This window comes from Acomys russatus, chromosome 8 (genome assembly GCF_903995435.1).
Source record: "Acomys russatus chromosome 8, mAcoRus1.1, whole genome shotgun sequence".
Taxonomy (NCBI): Eukaryota; Metazoa; Chordata; class Mammalia; order Rodentia; family Muridae; genus Acomys; species Acomys russatus.
The window spans coordinates 3,680,130-3,700,125 of NC_067144.1; the positions used below are offsets into that span (position 1 = coordinate 3,680,130).

Consider the following 19,996-nt stretch of genomic DNA (forward strand, 5'->3'; position numbering starts at 1 on the left):
CTGGCACCCAAAAGCAAGAGAGGAGACAGATTGGCTCTGCCTGTCAAGCAGCTCTTCCCTAGGGCTGTTGCCCCCCCCAAGAGCCTCCCTACCCCCACCCCATCCCACCCCCGCCACTGCTTTTCTCATCTCCTTTCTTCTGTAGGATCACATCAAAGCCATCAAATAATGTGCAACTGCTCAGGCCTTTTCAGGACTTGAACCTGGGGTAGATTTTGCTGTGGGGCTGCAAACCATGGGCCACCTCTGACCTTCATCTGTGTGTTCCTGTAGTGGGGGTGCAGGCCAGCGACCTTGAGACATATACGGTAGCCTTGCCGTCTTAAGGCGCATACAAAGGCAGGTGTGGCCGTTTAAAAGTATTATTTTTACATTTAGTTTGTGGGTTTATTCTGTGCGTTCGTGGCTGTGGGTGCACGTGTATGGAGGTCAGAGGGTGACGCCGAGGCTCCTCACTGTGTGGGAGGGACTATGTGTGTGTTCCTGGTTGCTGTAATGAAGTCACCTTTACCCCTGAAAGGCACGTAGATAGAAGGAAGAAGTTTCTGTTCTGTCTGGCTCGGGACACTGACGTCTTGGGTGCTGAGACTCCTTTTGGGAGTCAGGGAGATTCTCTGCAAAGATGGTCACACACCCTGGCAACCAACTTCACCACACCGTGGTAACCAACTTCACTACACCCTGGTTTCTGCTTTGTGATAACAATGTGGTCACCCCTGACTGCCCGAATAGTGCCCCCCCCATCCTGATAAACTTTGTACCACAAAGCTTTGGAGTGAGAGCAAGGTCAGGGTGTGGGTCTGGCACCTTCTTACTGCCTGTTCTTCCTCAGCAGGGCCGCAAAGCTTTGATCTCTTGGTGATTGGTGGGGGATCCGGTGGCCTAGCTTGTGCCAAGGAAGGTATGTAGCTCGTGTTTTGTGTCCCTTCTGTTGTGTTCAGGGTGGTACTGTGTGACCACAGACAGCATCATCGTGTCTAGAAGCAGAATGCTCAAGGAACAGATGCCTTCTTTAGTCAGGAATCCACACAGAGGCTGAATCTGGTCTCTCCTGAAAGTGGCATAGTCCCATTCCTATCTGTTTGTCCCAAATTTATTTTTAGTGTTTTTAAATTATGTATGTATGTCTGTGTGTAAGAGAATGTGATTGTGAGTGCAGGTGCTTGCAGAGTCCAGAAGAGGGCACCAGATCCCCCAGAGCTGGAGTTACAGCTAGTTTGCGCCATCTGGCATGAATGCCAGGAACTGAAATTAAGTCCTCTGCAAGAGTAGGTCTGCTCTCGTAACCACTGAGCCATCTCTCTCGTCCCAGTGTTTTTGTTTCTGAGATGGAGTCTTTAATGACATAGAATTAATAGACAATAAGCCAGTACATATTCAAAGGCTGGGTCTGGTTATGAAAATATTTGTGATACTAGCTACTCAGGAGGCAGAGGCAGGAGTGTAGGCTCTGTTTCTTTCTTTCTTTCTTTCTTTCTTTTTTTTTTTTTTTTTTTTTTTTTTGGTTTTTCGAGACAGGTTTCTCTGTGTAGCCTTGACCATCCTGGACTCACTTTGTAGACCAGGCTGGCCTCGAACTCACAGCGATCTGCCTGCCTCTGCCTCCCGAGTGCTGGGATTAAAGGCGTGCGCCACCATGCCCGGCTTTAGGCTCTGTTTCTTAACAATTAAACTTTATTATACAACCCAACTAGCTTACGCAAGAGGGAAAAAAGGTTAAAGGGAAAAAAGAGTGAACCTTCCGGTATCCGTTCCACGGGACGGGTCCTTAGGTGTCTCTGGCCTGTGTGCTGGTCCAGCCAGTTAGCTGATCCACGTGCACTCAAGCCTGGTCTGAACCTGCTGTTGCTCTCTCTTCTCTGCCTGCCTGAGTCACGTGCAAAGGGCGGTCTCCTTCTCCCATTGAGGGTTGATTAGAAAAACAGTAGTCCAGGTGGAGTCCCCAGGTCTGCTTCCTGAATTCCAGGCCCAGGATGGCTCCACTCAGTCTATCACAAGGTATCCATGGGGTGCCCAAAGGTAAAGCCTGTCAAGATTGCTTTTACCTGTGACAAAGCTTACAGTCTTTCCCACACTGGAGGATCACATGAGTCTAGGTGCTTGACACCAGCCTGGGCAACATAATGAGATCCTGTCTCAAAGTAAATAAGTAAAGGGATAAGAATCGAGGGAGAAGTCTGGTGGGTAGGTGTATCTGTGAACCCTGTACCGCAGTGAGGGTGCTGAGTGTGGCCCTGGTGCTGCTCACCAGTCTGTGTGGGCTGCATAATTATAGCCTGTATTGACTGAAGTTGTCTTATTGTTGTTGCTATTTATTTATTTGTTTGTTTGTTTGTTTGTTTCCAGACAGAGTTTCTCTGTGTGGCCCTGTCTGTCCTGGAGCTCTCTCTGTAGGCTAGGCTGAGATCCATAGAGATCCGCCTGCTTCTGCCTCCCAGGTGCCGGGAGTGTCCAGCATTTGTTTGTTTGTTTGTTTGTTTTAAATGTGTATGGTTGTTCTCTCTCTCTGTGTGTGTGTGTGTGTGTGTGTGCGCGTGCGCGCGCGTGTGTGCGCGTGTGTGCATGTACATTGTGTGCCTGGTACCTGTTTTCCACAGAGGCCAGAAGAGGGTGTTGGCTCCCCTAAAACCGGAGTTACAGATGGTTGTGAGCTGCCATGTGAGTGCTGGTACCAAACCAGGTCCCCTGCAAGAGTGACCCATGCTCTTAGCTGCTGAGCCATCTCTCTGAGCTCTGTTCTTGGGTGTTTATTCTTGTCAACACTGGTGCTGTGAATTCTAGAGTGTGTGCGTGTGTGTCTGTGTGGTTTTATCCAAGTACAGTTGTATCCTTTGGTACTGAGGGTTGCGATTGACTTATGAGTTTTAGCACCAAGGATACAATTCAGCCATTACTATTCCAGCTTCCTTTCCCCTTGTTTTGTTTTGTGTGACAGAGGTTCTGATGTGGCCCTGCGTGGCCTGACCTTTGAACTCCTGATCCTTCTGCCTCAGCTTCCCTAGTGCACAGATCACAGATGTGAGCCCCCATGTCCAGCTCTGGGTGCGTGTGTGAAATCCTCTTGGGAACAAACAAGCATCAGCTGAGTCATATGCTGTATTTCTTCCGGGGATTTCCTCCTCTCCCCTTTTCTCAGCAATATTTTGTAGCTTGTTCCCCCCTCGCCCCCCTCTTTGCCTCTCTTTTTCTTTCTTTCTTTTTTTTTTTTTTTTTTTTTTTTTTGTTGTTTTTTTGAGACAGGGTTTCTCTGTGTTGCCAGCCCTCCTATCCTGGACTCACTTTGTAGATCAGGCTGGCCTCAAACTTACAGAGATCCACCTGCCTCTGGCTCCTGTGTGTTGGGATTAAAGGCATGTGCCACAATGCCACGCTTAAAATGTCAATACTTTAAAAGTCCAAGTTCTCTTAAAAAACCCAGTAGCTCTTTAAAAATTCAAAGTCTCTCTCAGCTGTGGGCTCCTGTAAAATAAAAAAGTTACATACTTCTTATTACAAGAGGGAAGAACTCAAAGGAAAACTAAAATCCAAATTGAATTCTGCAGTCCTGGGGCTCACTCATGGTCTCCACCTCTGCCCTCTGTTGTGCACGTAGGCCAGCTCCATATGACACCCGCTGCTGTCCTTGGTGGTCCTCCCATGGTCCTGGCATCTCTAGTATGCTAAGGTATCTACTGCATCTGAGGATGACCTCACCATGCCCTCCTGGTATCTCTTCAGAGATTCTGACCATGTTCCATGGTGCCAAGCCTCACCGTCTCCCTATGACCCCTTCAGTCCTACAGCTTGCATGCATACTCTTATACGTTACCAAGTTTGGCTGACAGCTTGAGATGTAGTCTTGACCCCTGTGGACCACAGCTTCTGTCTGTGTTACAATAAATTGTATCGGTTCAGCCTAGGAAGCCAATAACTGACACAGAGTCTGAAATATACTTTAAGGGTGGCAGCACTATGCCCGGCAGAATCTAAACTGATTCTAATCTCCTTGTAAACTAACATAAACTACTCTAAACTCATAACATACATATATCCCAAGCACTTGCCAATCTGATTCTCGGATGCTTCTTTCTTTCTTTTTTTTAAATTTATTTATTTATTTATTTATTATTATGTATACAGAGCTCTGCCTGCATGTACCCCTGCAGGCCAGAGGAGGATATCAGATCACATTATAGATGGTTGTGAGCCACCATGTGGTTGCTGGGAATTGAACTCATGACCTTTGGAAGAGCAGTCAGTGCTCTTAACCACTGAGCCATCTCTCCAGCCCCCGGATGCTTCTTTCTTTAGCTCTCAACTGTCAACTCTCTCCTGTCAACTGTCAATTTTTGGCTCCTCCCCCTCTCCAGGAAGTCCCGTCTTCCACTTCCTGTCCTTCTGCCCAGCTGATTGGCTAAATAGCGCTTTATTGACAGTTGTTACATCCATTCAAGACATTTCTCCACATGTCTGAGTGGTGATCCATGGGAGAAACTTCCTGCCAGATTTTCACTAGTCACTGATGCTGGTCTCATAGTTGCAGCTCCAGCTGACCAGCATCTGCTGTCCTAGTGAAGGAAAGGTTTCACCTCAGCAGTGCTGGTCTCTTCTTAGCCACAGCAGATTCTTCATTCCCGCTGACCAGAATCCATAGAGTCTCAATCCAAATACACCGAGAACAACCCTGGTAGTCTTCCTTCCAAAGCACCGTAAGGCAGGCCTCCATCATCCGCATTTCTCTCCATGCTCTTATCTTACAAGCTCCCATAGAACAGCCATTTAAGCTCTGAACACTCAGTGGCTTTTCCAGTCCAAAGCTTCAAACACTGCCACAGTCCTCCCGAAACAACATGGCCAGGTTTTCAGAGCAGTATCTCACAGTCCTCACACCAATTTCTGTCTCTAGTTTGCTTCCTGTTGCTGTTATAAAATATTATGATCAGGGGGCTGGAGAGATGGCTCAGAGGTTAAGGACACTGTCTACTCTTCAAAAGGTCCTGAGTTCGATTCCCAGCAACCACATGGTGGCTCACAACCATCTGTAATGACATCTGGGGCCTTCTTTTGGTGGGTAGGTATATGTGCAAGCAGAACATTGTATAAACAATAAATAAATAAATAAATTTTTAAAAAAATTATGATAAGTGGGGCTAGAGAGATGGCTCAGAGGTTAAGAGCACTGTCTGTTCTTCCAAAGGTCGGGAGTTCAATTCCCAGCAACCACATGGTGGCTGACAACCATCTACAATGAGATCTGCTGTCTTCTTCTGGCCTGGTGGCTCATATACAGGCAGAATACTGTATAAATAATAATAAATAAATCTTAAAAAAAAAAAAAGAAAATATCCCAGACTGGCTGTCTTAGTTAGGGCTTTATTGCTGTGAAGAGACACGATGACAAAGGCAAGTCTTATAAAGGAAAATATTTCATTGGGGCTGGCTTGCAGTTCACAGGTTTAGCCCGTTATCATCATGGGGGGAAGCATGGCAGCATGCAGGCAGACTTTGTGCTTGAGAAGCACCTAAGAGTTTTACATCTTGCTTTGCAGACAGAAAGCAGGAGACCGGCTTAACACTGGGCCTAGCTTGAGCATATACGCATATGAGACCTCAAAGCCCACCTCCATGGTGACACATTTCCTCCAAATAGTGCCACTCCCTGTGGGCCAAGCATTCAAACACATGAGTCTGTGGGGGCCGTTCCTAGTCACACTACCACACTGGCCAATCTGATGGAGGTATTTCTCAGTTGAGGTTCCTCTACCTAGATGCCTTTAGTTTGTGTCAAATTAACAAAAACAAGCCAGCACAGCAAGTCACGTCTTTTGCAATATTTATGCCCTAGGGTCTCCTTTGTTTAATCACTGTTTTATTGAGATATGTGGCACACCACATTTTCCACTCATTTAAAAAGTGAATTATTCAGATTTTTTCATTTTTATTTTGGTTTTTCGAGACAGAGTCTCTCTAACCTTGGCTGTCCTGGGCTCGCTTTGTAGACCAGGCTGGCCTCGAACTCACAGCAGTCTGCCTGCCTCTGCCTTCCAAATGCTGGGATTAAAGGCGTGCGCCACCACCACCCGGGAGGTTTGGGTATATCTAAGGATTGCATAACCACCATCACAGTTTTAGAACATTTTCATCTCCCTGAGGGTTATACTCACTCTCCCCACTCCCTCATCTCTTTTCCTCCCTGGCCCTCATACTCACTCTCTACTTTCTGTCTTAGTGGATTTGCTTCCTCTGAGCGCTTCATATCAAAAGGATCATCTGTGTCTTCTGTCATTTCTTCACTTACTTCTTTATGGTTGGGTAATGTCATACATTCCCAGCAGTCCCAGTTCCCTACCTCACCTCTGGCTGACATCACGACCACTCTGTAGGTGGCCAGTGAGGCTGACACCCTGTGCTCCAAGTCTACACTTGTCTCACCCTGAACTTCCAAGCCTACAATAGGAGGGAGCAGGAAGTCTGGGAGCAAGGCCTCCTAGCACTACCTCCATGTGGGGCGTGAAAGTTGCAGTCTGTGAAGAGGCTGGAGGACTCCTGCCCGCAGGCAGCAAGCTGGGTGGGTACCCGGGAGGGCTGGTGCAGAGCTGCTGGTGGGCAGCTGCATGGACAAAGGGAGGCCTCTGTGCTCAGGTGTCCGCCCGGATGCCCTGCCTCCTTCTGGGCCCCAAGGGCTCCTGGGAGGCTCCGTGCCAGCTTCCTGCTGTGTTCACCTACAGATGTCCTTGTCATTTCAGCTGCTCAGCTTGGAAAGAAGGTGGCTGTGGCTGACTATGTGGAGCCCTCTCCCCGAGGTAGGTGGCCCAGACAGAAGCTACTCATTCCCTTCTGCCCACAGTCTCCACAGAGTGCCCTGCTCACCAGACACACATGTCTATGCTGATGGCTCAGTGGGCTGCTCTTCCAGAGGACTGAGGTTCGATTCCCAGCACCCACATGGCTCACTACTGGTTATAACTCCACTTCCAGGGGATCTGACACCCTCTTCTGGTCTCTGTGAGCACTGCACAGTGTAGTTTATACACACAGATGCACACAAAGCACCACTATACACAAAAATAATAAATAAAATGTTCAAAAAATGCTTTTAAAAGATTCTCGAGTAGACATGGGAACAGATCCACATGGGAAGGCTCACCTGGGCCAAGTTCAAGTCACAAAATAGAAGCTCCCTGAAGGCACTCTGAGCCTGTGGAGTGGAAGCCTCTTGCATTTTCCTACATGGGAAGTCAGAGCCACTCCTACCAAGGCCTTGGTGACTTGGTGACAGAACACTTTCCTATCATGTGCAAAGACTTGGGTTCTGTTCCCTGCAACACATATACACATGTACACACACACACACACACGTATACACACAATCACACACATATGCATGTACACACATGCACATACACACATGCTTGTACATGCACATGCTTCTTTCTGATATTCCAGGTACCAGGTGGGGCCTTGGTGGCACCTGCGTCAATGTGGGTTGCATACCCAAGAAGCTGATGCATCAGGCCGCACTGCTGGGGGGCATGATCAGAGATGCTCAACACTATGGCTGGGAGGTGGCCCAGCCCATCCAGCACAGCTGGTGAGGAGCCCTTGCCATGGGGTGCCGTCGAGAGGGGAGATGTGCTCTCTGCCACTCATCTCTAGCCTGGCTCAGCGGGGGCACTCTCCACACACTTCTGGTGGTCACTGGGGGTGGAGCATAACAAATTCCCCAGGGTAGAGAGAGCCCAGGATTCCACAGCCCAAACCCTGGTCAGAGCCCAGAGACTGGCAGCCCTGGAGGATGAGGGTCAGGGTTTAGCCCTTTGACAATCTACAAACTGGGGGTGGTGGTACCCACCTGCAGCCTGGTCCCAGCAGGCCGAGACAGGAGGGTCTTAAGTTTGAGGCTAGCCTGGGTTACTTAGAAAAGCCCTGCCCCCTCCAAAAACTGAAGTAAAAGACCACATCTCTATTCCCCGGAACTCCTGGGGGTACACGGTCTTCTCTCACGGCCTGAGTGAGGTCTGCAGCCAGCCCCGCTGCTGTGGAGTTCATGGGTTTTTCTATGTGTCCACAGGAAGAAAATGGCAGAAGCTGTGCAAAACCATGTGAAGTCCTTGAACTGGGGTCACCGTGTCCAGCTTCAGGACAGGTATTGAAACTCCCAGGACTCAGTGGCCATATGTGAGGTGGCCCTGGGAGGACCACCCTCCTGGCCTTCTTGGGGTCATTTTGGGCCTGTGACAGTGTTCACTGCAGTGCAACCCCTGGCAGTGAGAACAAGGGTCCCTATGCCTCGGAAGTCAGAGGCTAGTCAGTCAGTGCTGTGCCTCAGAGGGCAGAGGCTAGTCAGTCAGTGCTGTGTCTCAGAGGGCAGAGGCTAGTCAGTCAGTGCTGTGTCTCAGAGGGCAGAGGCTAGTCAGTCAGTGCTGTGCCTCAGAGGGCAGAGGCTAGTCAGTCAGTGCTGTGCAGCGTGGAGGCTAGTCAGTCAGTGCTGTGTGGAGTGGAGGCTAGTCAGTGCTGTGTGGAGTGGAGGCTAGTCAGTGCTGTGCAGCGTGGAGGCTAGTCAGTCAGTGCTGTGTGGAGTGGAGGATGCCCCAGAGGCCTGCAACTGAGGAAATGACAGCAAAGGAGCTGAATGGCTGGAGCTGGGGAGAGACTGAGACAGGGAGGGGAGGCCTCAGGCCTGAGCCTGTGAATGTGACTGGACTGATGAGCAGGGACAGGCTAGTCACCCCTGAGGCGGGACACTGTGTCCCTCCTAAGAGGTGACACATATATGGTGACACTTGATTCCCCAAGGAACTTCCCTCTGGGAGGCCTGGTTCCCTTCCCCTCCAGTCACAGTGTGGGCCTCTCGGGACGGGACATGGCAAGCATGGTTTTGTCGCTGTCTTGAACATCTATGGTTGTCATGTCTCAGGGAACCCAGAGTGACAGGCAGGGTGCTCTTGCTTTCCAGTGTAGCTTCCCACTTACTTGTCCCAGTGGGGCCACAGGCCCTGGGCTGGAGCTGTGTTTCTTTTTCTTTTCTTTTTTCTTTTTCCCTCTTACATTAAAAAGTGTTTGCATGTGTTTATTTCCTGTGTGCAGGCTGCCAGCTCTACGTCTGCCTCCTAGCAGCCTGCATGGGCCTACCCATGTAACTAAACCTGGAGGCTGAGGCAGCTGGGTGGTGCACACCTCTAATCCTGGTTTATCAGCTCTGTGGAGATGGAGCAGGAAGTTGAGTTCAGGGCTCTCCGTGGGTACATAGTGTGTGTACTGCTTAGTTTTATGCCAACTTGACACAAGCTAGAGTCACCTGAGAGGAGGGAAACTCAATTGAGAAGATGCCTTTATAAGACTGGGCTGTAGGCAAGCCTGTAGGGCATTTTCTTAATTAGTGATTGATGTGGGGAGGGAGCAGTCTATTGTGGGTGCTGCCATTTCTGGGCTGGTGGTCCTGGCGTCTATAAGAAAGCAACCTGAAGGACTAAGTGTGGGGGCGCACACCTTTAATCCTAGCACTCTGGAGGCAGAGGCAGGTGGATCTCTGTGAGTTCGAGGCCAGCCTGGTCTACAAAGTGAGTCCAGGACAGCCAAGGCTACACAGTGAAACCTTGTTTCAAGAAAGAAAGAAAGAAAGAAAGAAAAGAAAAGAAAGAAAGAAAATGGACCCTTCCCTCCCCAAGTTGCTTTTGGTCATGGTGTTTCCACAGCAGTAGAAACCCTAACGTAGATAGTGGATTTGGGGCTAGCCTAGAGCACATGCTGGTGCTGTCTCAAAAAAAAAAAAATACAATAGAAAAGGCAAGTACATCTCACCTTATGTTGCAGGAAAGTCAAGTACTTTAACATCAAAGCCAGCTTTGTCAACAAGAACACAGTTCATGGTGTCGACAAAGGTGGGAAGGAGGTAAGTGTGCATCAGCCTGTCTCTCAGGGCTCCTCTGGCCCCTGATCCCTATTTATTTATTTATTTATTTATTTATTTATGGCCTGGGTGTTGTTCTTGTGTTAACAGCTGCCCTTGAGGTCACACTTCCTCAGAGGAATTCAAAAGCTGGGTGCAGAGGCCAAGCCTGAGATCCCAGCACTAGAGAGGCAGAAGCAGCATCTTGAGTCCTAGACCAGTGGGCTATATAGTGGGACCATGTCTCCCCAGCACACAGTTACACACACACACACACACACACACACACACACACACTCATACACATACACACTCTCACACTCTCTCACACACAAACACACACACACATACACACACACACTCATACACACACATCACACACACTCACACACATACACACTCTCACACACAAACACACACACTCATACACACACATCACACACTCACACACACATCACACACACTCACACACATACACACACTCACACACTCATACACACACATCACACACACTCACACACATACACACACTCACACTCTCTCACACACACACACTCATACACACACATCACACACTCACACACACATCACACACACTCACACACATACACACTCTCACACTCTCTCTCTCTCTCACACACACACACACTCATACACACACATCACACACACTCACACACATACACACTCTCACACTCTCTCTCTCTCACACACACACACCATACACACACATCACACACACTCACACACTACACACTCAACACTCTCTCTCTCTCACACACACACACACACTCATACACACACATCACACACACTCACACACATACACACTCTCACACTCTCTCTCTCTCACACACACACACACACTCATACACACACATCACACACACTCACACACATACACACTCTCACACTCTCTCTCTCTCACACACACACACACACTCATACACACACATCACACACACTCACACACATTACACACTCTCCACTCTCTCTCTCTCACACACACACACACACTCATACACACACATCAACACACTCACACACATACACACTCTCACACTCTCTCTCTCTCACACACACACACACACTCATACACACACATCACACACACTCACACACATACACACTCTCACACTCTCTCACACACACACACACACACACACACACACACACACACACACACCAGAGCTGGGGGGTGTAACTCAATGCAGGAAGCTTGCCTTGGCTGAACTAGATCCATCTTTAGCTGCACACACCCTTGTTAAGCAGCTTAAATGCCACAGCTGACTGTCCTGCAGCTTGGGGTGATGACAAAATTGAGAGTCACTCCCTTCCCGCAGTGTCTGTGGGGCTCTGAGGAGGCAGGCACGGTGTTTGCAAGGCCCTGTACACTGTAAAGTGCTTGGAGCTGCAACACCTCAATGCCCCTTCCATCCGACCCTCCTGTTCAGTGGACATTGTGAGACCCCTGCTCTGTGAGACATGGCTAGAGCATCCACACTGCACAGTAAGGTCGCAGGAAGTGCTGCCCCAGCCACTGCAGGCATTTGAGCCCCTTGGCAGCTGACCACTCACTGTTTGACCCACGGTTCTCTGTTTATCCTCAGACGCTGCTTTCAGCCGACCACATAGTCATTGCTACAGGAGGGCGGCCGAGGTACCCCACACACGTGAGTGGCTTGCTGTGCCCCTTGCCTGGGTCCTATACTCTGCTGAAATGGGTCCTCAGGCTCCTCACATGGCAGGACCTCAGGGCCACTCTGCACTGCAGGCTCCTGGGACCCATGTCCCTTTACTCCAGTGTCCTCTGACTTCCCTCCCTTTGTGTAGCTGTGTTGTCCAGGCTGGTTCCAAACACCTGGGTTCCAGCGTCCCTCCACCTCAGCCTCCCCAGTTAGCTGTGACTGAGATGTGTGACATCACACTTGGCCCTGCGTTACTCCTCCCGGGTGTCTGTTAGCTGTGACTGAGATATGTGACGTCACACTTGGCCTGGTCTACAAAGTGAGTCCAGGACAGCCAGGGCTACACAGAGAAACCCTGTGTCAAAAAACCAAAACCAAAACAAAACAAAAGAATGGAAGTTAGACCACAAGCTCATTTGTCTTAACCTTTTGAGAGACACTAGCTTGTTTCCGAAGACGCCACACCATATTTACTCCCTGCAGCTGTACCTGGAAGTCAGGCTCTGGTTTCCTCACATATCTCAGGGATTTTGGGGAAAGTAGAATATTTCAAGTAACTCCCCCACTGGGATATCTTTGCTGTGGTGACTTCTCTGAGCAGGTTTTTTGAAGTTTTTTTTTTTTTTTTTTTTTGTCACGTGTGGCTACTGGAGTCCGCTTAACTAGCCAGTGTCAGCTACAGACTGTAGGGGTTTCCATTAAAACCCAGAACTGTGAGATCTCTCTCCGCATGTTCGTGCTGCACTCTGCATGCCTGCGTCTTAGATCTGCAGCAGGAGGATGGAGCCCCCACTCCGCCTTCCTGGGCAGGGCTGCATGCTTGGGAAAGAGCCCAGCACTTCCAGCACCAGCCATAGTGTGCACAGAGTCACCTCCCATCCCCAGACGGCACAGGCCGGAGACACGGATGTCAGACAAGGAAGTGCTCCCCTCATGGGATTGAACTGTTTCTGCAGAATGGGGGGGTTGCTTTTTCAGAGGCCCAAGGGACATGCCCACAGCAGTCCTGTCACATGAGTCCCCTCTTCTTCCTCTTCAGGTCAAAGGAGCCCTGGAATATGGAATCACAAGTGATGACATCTTCTGGCTGAAGGAGTCCCCTGGGAAAACGTAAGGCCTGGGGCCGGTTGTGCTGGCATATCTGCTTTCTGCTCCTAGGGGAGCCCCAAACTCACTCTCTAAAAGAAGGAAAGGCAGCCCTTTGTGGACCATTTGCAGGGCTGCAGGTGCCCCATGTCCCATGACTGTCTTGAAGGTGATAGCTTGAATGTCACAGAGAGTCAGCCATTTGTGACACAAGGCAGTGGCTGTCACCAGCTTCCCCTGTACCCTGCTGAGTCCCTCTCGATCATCTCCTCCCATGTCCGCTTTGTGCACTGAGCATGCTCCAAGCTGTGGCCACGTGTGGAGGTGAGAACAGCAGCCTGTGTAAGGCACATGTGCCCACAGCTGGAAGCAGCTAGCTCCAGCCTTGTGAAGCAAGCTTCCTGCTTGCAGGAACCAGAGTGGCCATGAGGGGGCGGCACAGGCTTGGCTGATAACTGTTCACCGTCTTGTGCCTTCTCAAGCAAATCCTAGTGGAAAAAAAGTACCCCAGTGGTGGGCAGGCACTCAAGTGTTTGTGTTCTCGCGTGTAGCCGTGTACACATATATTATGCATGTAAATATGTGCAGATATGCAAGCGTATATGGTGTGCATGTTGGAATATGTACATAGGTGTGAGAATGTGACATGCATGTGTGCACCGGATGTATTTCAGCGAGGTACAAAATCTTCCATTTCTATGTATTGGAGCATATGAAAGACACCACCCTCTACACCCATGGTATTTAGCATTGAACCTAGGGCTTCACTAACTCAGGCAAGCACTCCATATCTCTGAAGCTCCAAGCTCCTTTGTTGTTGTTTTAAGAGTCTCTGTATAGTCCTGGCTATCCTGGAACTTGCTCATGTAAACTACACTGGTCTCAGACTCACAGAAATCCACCTGTTTCTGTGTCCTGAGACTAAAGCCGTGTGTACCATGTCATGCCTGACTGTCAAGACCCTTAAAGAAAACTTATTTATTATTGCATGAAGGTGTGTGTGTGTGCCACAGTGTGTATGTGGAGGTCAGAGGGTAGCTTGGGGTTCAGTTGTCTTCTTCTACCTCCATATGGGTGCTGTGGATTAAACTCAGGCTCTATAGGTTTACACTGTGTGCTTTGCCCAGTCGCTGGGCCATCTCCTCTGGCCCATACTGTTTGTTTATCTGCTCAGTGTGTAGCTGTACATATGCCGGGATGTACATGTGGAGATCGAGATACCATGTACAGGAGTCGGTTTTCTTCTTCCCACACGGGTTGCAGAGGTCAAGATCAGTTGTTAAGCTAGGCCGTTAGCACCTTTGCCTGCTGAGCTATCTCAGTGGCCCAGCTTTTTTCTTTCTTTCTTTCTTTCTTTCTTTCTTTCTTTTTTTCTTTCTTTCTTTCTTTTTTCAAGACAGGGTTTCTCTGTGTAGCCTTGGCTGTCCTGGACTTACTTTGTAGACCAGGCTGGCCTCGAACTCACAGCGATTCGCCTGCCTCTGCCTCCCTGAGTGCTGGGGTTACAGGCTTCCAGCTTCTTTCTTTTGAGACAGGGGCTCATATAGCTTAGACTGACTTTGAGCTCATAATGTAGACAAAGATGACCTTGAACTTTTGATCCTCCTGTCTGTACCAACTGGGTTCTGGAATGACAGGCATGTTCCATCATTCCTGGCCGCTTTTTCCTTAAACAACAACGAGACATTTTTATTGCTTTGCTTATTTGTATGTGTGTGTGTGTGCAGGACCTACATGTACAAGTCAGAGGTCAGCCTTTGAAAAGTGGTTCTCCCCTCCCACCACCTGGGTTCCGGGGATAGAATTCATCAGGCTTGGCAGCTTGTGCCTGCACTCACGGAGCCATCTGATCGACCCGTCCTTCTTTTTCACAGCTGCCTCATAATGCACCAGTAGCTCACATTTGTTTCTCTGCTCATCCATGGGTGGGCAGTGTATACTGCATTGCTGTAAAGGTGGCACATGGATGTTACCTGAGTCATGCTTTCCACTCTCTTGAGCATGTACCTGACAGTGGGATTGTTTGGCTGGAAGGGAGCTATGCTTATCAGACTGTCTTCAGTAGTGCAACACTGTGTTCCCACTGGTGGTGTTCCCACTGGAGATGTTCACAGTGGCAGTATTCCCACTGGAGATGTTCCCAGTAATGGTGTTCCCACTGGAGATGTTCCCAGTTGTGGTGTTCCCACTGGTGGTGGTGTTCCCACTGGTGGTGTTCCCACTGGAGATGTTCCAGTTGTGTTCCCAGTGGTGGTATTCCCACTGGTGGTATTCCCATTAGTGGTGATGTTCCCACTGGAGGTGTTTCCAGTGGTGGTGTTCCCAGTGGCGATGTTCCCATTGGAGATGTTCCCACTGGAGATGTTCCAGTGGCGGTGTTCCCAGTGGTGATAGACTAGGGTCCGGTGTTGCTGCATCTTCATGTTTGACAAACAGGGATCTTAGACAGTTTATATACACCTATAAGGAAGTCTTTCCTAGATCCAAAAAAGCTCGGTCCAAAGGCCTTTGCTGACAGGCTGGCTGCACTCTGTCCCTTATGCCCTGCTGCCTGCCTCTTCCGCATCTCCATAACATGAGCATTGACAGCTTTTTTCCTATAAAACACAGAATGGAAGTCTGTCTTCTCATTCCCATGTGTGACTATGATTGTTGCCTGCATCCCTCACTCAGAGTGAGGTTGAGTTCCTGTTATTGCTGCCTGTGGCCTCTCCCTCACACCAAGGCTGAGCTCCTACTGGCTTGTGATGACGCCCACTGTGATTTGCCTTTTAAAAAATAATTTACGTGTATGACTGTACTGTCTTCACTTATGCATCACATACATGCCTGGTACCCATGGAGGTCAGAAGAGAGCATCAGATCCCCTGGGCCTGGAGTTGTGGGTGATTGCACACCACCCTGTGGGCGCTGGTAATCCAGCCTGAGCCCTCTGCAAGAGCAACAAGTGCTCTGAACCACGGGACCATCTCTTCAGCCCCTGCCTTTCGTATTCCGGCTTCTTAAGATACTTATGCATTTATTTAGGGTTTTGTTTTTTCTCCTTTCTGTTTGATAGCCTCACTCTGAGTCCAGCTGGTCTGGAATTCACTGTACAGCCCTGGGTGTGTGATTCTTCTCCCTCAGCCTCCCAAGTGCGTGGTGCCACTACCCCATCTCGCAAATTCTTATTTTTTTTTTTTCTTTTTTCCTCCCTGAGCTAAGGACTGACCCCAGGGCCTTGAGCTTGCTAGGCAAGTGCTCTACTACTGAGCTAAATACTCAACCCCTCATTTCTTACCTTTCTTTGTTTTTTGTTGTTGTTGTTGGTTTTTTTTTCAAGACAGGGTTTCTCTGTGTAGCTCTGGCTGTCCACAACTCACTTTGTAGACCAGGCTGGCCTTGAACTCAGAGATCCATCTGCCTCTGTCTTCCAAGTGCTGGGATTAAAGGCATGTGCCACCATGCCCAGCGCCAATTTCTTGCTCTTATTTTCTTTATCTTTTTCAGTGCTGGAGATCAAACATCCTAGCAAAATGCTCTGCCGCTGAGCGGCATCCCCACCTGAAGTCTTAATGTTTATGTCAGCAGTTATCATTGTTTTCTATGCCGTAATACTTCCTAGGTGTGGGGAGATCTGGACTCACCCGGGGCTTTGTACCCCGATACAGGCAGTCTCCTTCTGAGCTCCAGCCCCAGCCCCTTGTCTGTTTTCCTAGCTTTGTCTGTTGAATACACTCAGACTTTGTGGGTCACGTTTGCATTTATTCCTGGCCTCCTCTGAAATTCCGAGTGTCTCTGCGTGGCTCACCCTTGTGGTCCTTGGCCTTGTACCTGGCTGGGTCCTCCTTCCCTCATCTCTTCTTTATCTCCCAGCTGGTTCAAATATCAGAGATGGCCCTGTGTTGCACACCATAAAGATTCTTTGTAGCTTATAGATGTACAAATGGTCTCTTTCCCCTTTAGATGTAACCTAAATCTCTCTTTGCTCTTAATGGGTTTTAGATTTATTACATGCTCCGAAGGGCCTGTCCTGCCTCCAGCGTGGTGTTTGGCTTGGTTTTTAGTCACCTCTGCCTGGATGTTCTTTTATGTTTGGGGCCTGATGGCCCTTTGCTGTGGAGCTGGACTGCGGCAGTGCCTGCTGGCCGCCCAAGGCCCTGCGGCCAGTGTGCCTGCTGGCTGCCCGTGGCCCTCCGGCCTGTGTGCCTGCTGGCCACCCGAGGCCCTGCAGCCCGTGTGCAAGCAGTGCTGCTGGTTGCCGCTTAGCCTGCTTCACTCCCTCTCGGTTTCTTTCACCCCAACTCTTTTTTTTTTTTTTTTTTGGTTTTTCAAGACAGGGTTTCTCTGTGTAGCCTTGGCCATCCTGGACTCACTTTGTAGACCAGGCTGGCCTCGAACTCACAGTGATCCGCCTGCCTCTGCCTCCCGAGTGCTGGGATTAAAGGCGTGCGTCACCACGCCCGGCTTTACCCCAACTCTTACTCTCTTGCCTTTCCATAATGCTTTGTGCTGGACTCTACATGAGGGACACTGGGGCTGCCGTGGCACTGTCAGCTAGCCCTGCCCCACCTCTTGTCTAGCCTGGGCCTCTTCCTGGGTGCAAGCCATTCTTGTCTCCAAAGGCCAGACTTTTCTGAGTTCTGGTCAGGCCCATTTCTAGGAAGCTGACCAAATGCTCTGCCTGTAGCGTAGCCCAGCGAGAAGATTCCCCTCAACTCTACCCCCAACCCCAGGAGCTAGAGGTGAAGCTGCTCTCGTATGACGGCATGCGGGGGGCAGCCGCCTCAGCTGGGACGATATGGCCACAGATATTTCTCAGTCAGGAACAAAACTGCAGTGTTTATTTTCTTCAGAAAAAAAACATTTAGAGGTTTTTTTTTAATTTAATTTTTTTTTTGTTTTGTTTTGTTTAAGCTCTTTCGTGTAGCTGGAATCTAGGTATGTTATTGTTTAAGGAAAAAAACGTGTTTGTGGTGCATCAGTCACCCGTTTAGTTCTGAGCATGATTTATGTGAGGAAATGGTTTTTTTTTTTTTTTTTTTTAAATTAAGCTGGAGATATATCCCTGTACGATGCTTCTGTGAAAATGCGGCTTTGTCCAGGCTGTTAATGCAAGTTGTAACAGTGCGGCAGGGGAGGCAGTGTTTACATGTTACATTCCTCTGTGCAGTCAAAATAAGCCTGGAGGGTCTACAGTAGCATTTCTGTATTTTATCAGCTTGGGCTGGGGCCGAAGGGGAGGCCCTGCTCACACTTGGAGGGGCTGTTTCTGCTAGATTTATTTGCCTTATAAATATCCCTTGTGTTTATTTTAACTCGCCTTTAAAATGGAGCTGAAATTAATATGGATCCCAGGGCTGTCCCTGTGGCCCCAGGGTGCCTCCCAGAGCCGGGTGACATTTTGACATGGCTCATCCAGGAGGCCCAGGTCAGCAGCCAAGGATGCATGGTACCTCTGGGCTTGGACTTGCAGTGGGCACTGGCTGTTGGCTGGTACTTGCTGAGGAAGGAGGACTTGTATGATCCTAGCCCTAGATCCTTGGTGGAATCGGCAGTGTTCAGAGCGGCTTTCCTTCCCTTTGTTTACCTGGCACAGGCAGCAGCCGGCTTATTTTCTGGTGCATATATGTGGGGCGATAAGTTAAGCGAGCTCAGCGTGGTGACTAGAGCTGTCTGGGCTTCCCACTGCCTTTGCCCCCGGGGCATCAAGTGAGGGGCCCTTTTCCTCCTTGGATGACATCTGGGTCTCAGAGAGCCAGATGGCAGAGATGGGGCACTTGTGTCCGGGGCCTGTCCATAGGAGACATGGTTAAGCGATACCCTTCACCCTGCAGCTGGGTGCTGGCCAAGTAAGGGCCCACCTGTCAGGTGATGGGGCACCTGGCTAGAGCCCAGCATGTTAGTAACTTCCTAGAGAGAAACCCTGAGCTTGTAGACGTAGCTTCAGACTCCTCGTCCTGTCTCAGAGGGCCTGAGGCTGGGCAGTATGAGGCCCAGGGTAGAGCAGCAAGTTGGCACCTACCCAGTCTTGACCGCTCAGTCACCAGTATGTGCTGGGCCTGGTTGCCTTTTCAAGATCCAAAACCATGTTGGAGAAGGGAGGAGGGAGCAAAGAAGCCAGAGTACAGGGCCCCTTTGGGAACAGGCATCTGCTGCCAGAGAGGAAGGTGAGGGTGAGGAAGGTGACATCCCTGTGGCTATCGAGAGGTCCTGGCAATGGAAGGTTGTGGGTGAGAAACGTGAGCTTGCTCCTGCTTTAGGGAGCTTGGGCTTGGCACTGGGATTCACTTCCAGGTCACAGTGGGCCTGAATCAGGTGTGCAGGGCTCTTGCCAGCCCCGCCTCTAACCTTGCAGCTCAGACTGTCTTCGTGCACCCCCGTTCCTCCAGAAAGCCTCTATGTTCCCACAGATTCTCAAATGCTCTCTCAAACCATGGAACACAGTCCCACAGGCACCTCTTCCATATCCCTTACCCAGCGGGCTGGTCAGTGGGTGCTATTGTTAGGCTCACTGTTTCTGGCCCTGGAGCTGGCACACCCAGGATGGTGAAAAAGCCACAGTGGATGAGCAGCTGGCTCGGCAGCGTGCTGAGCCTGAGACCCGGGGGCTGAGTAACTGTTCCAGATGTTTGTTCCTAATGTCCTTTCACATTGCTTCCGGTCCCCAAAGGGCATATAGAGTTTGGAGCCAACCTCTCTCACTGCTGTTCGTCCCATTCAAAATGTCCTGGCTACACACCATACTGGCACTGGAAACGGTGGTCGCTGAAGCCAGCCCATGACTGTTCACTCCCATGTGCCCATGCCAACCTGAAGCTTTCTGACTCTGGGCACTGGGAAGCTGAGACAGGGTTTTGTGCTTTGAGACAGGGTCTCTGGTGCAAGCTAGTCTAGAACCTACTATGTAGCCTGAGCCAGCCTCAATTTCATGACAACCCTCACAAGTGTGAGTCAGCATGCCCAGCTAGAGAGTTTTTGTAGCAGATTGGTTAGAGTTCGTCATGAAAGTCTTCAGTCTGACCCTTATGAAGCGGGCCAAGGTACTGCGGCCATTTTTCTACCATCCTAAGTATAGGAGATAGGAGGGTGCATCTTACCTTAGGAGAGCCACTTAGGGGCTAGAAAGATGCCTCAGAGGTTAAGAGCATTGACTGTTCTTCCAGAGGTCCTGAGTTCAATTCCCAGCAACCACATGGTGGCTCACAACCATCTATAATGAGATCTGGTGCCCGCTTCTCGTGTGCAGGTGTGAATGCAGGCAGAGTACTGTATACATAATAGCAAATAAATTAAAAAAAAAAAAAAAAGAAGAGCCACTTAGAGTCATGGCTGCATAATATTCTCTTCTGCTCAATTTCTTTCTGTTAATCTA

At 49.6% G+C, this 19,996-nt stretch overlaps 1 protein-coding gene across 2 annotated transcripts in view; it reads left to right on the forward strand.

The window, feature by feature from the left end:
- Positions 1 to 19,996, forward strand: part of Txnrd2 (thioredoxin reductase 2) — a 53,454-nt gene that overhangs the window by 2,860 nt on the left and 30,598 nt on the right. The window contains exons 2-8 of one of the 2 annotated variants that reach the window (XM_051150672.1): positions 833 to 901; positions 6,726 to 6,782; positions 7,426 to 7,570; positions 8,051 to 8,125; positions 9,793 to 9,871; positions 11,479 to 11,541; positions 12,596 to 12,666. In XM_051150672.1, the coding sequence (XP_051006629.1) occupies positions 833 to 901; positions 6,726 to 6,782; positions 7,426 to 7,570; positions 8,051 to 8,125; positions 9,793 to 9,871; positions 11,479 to 11,541; positions 12,596 to 12,666 (559 nt within the window). The remainder of the gene's footprint in view (positions 1 to 832; positions 902 to 6,725; positions 6,783 to 7,425; positions 7,571 to 8,050; positions 8,126 to 9,792; positions 9,872 to 11,478; positions 11,542 to 12,595; positions 12,667 to 19,996) is intronic. The other variant, XM_051150673.1, reaches the window with a different exon arrangement.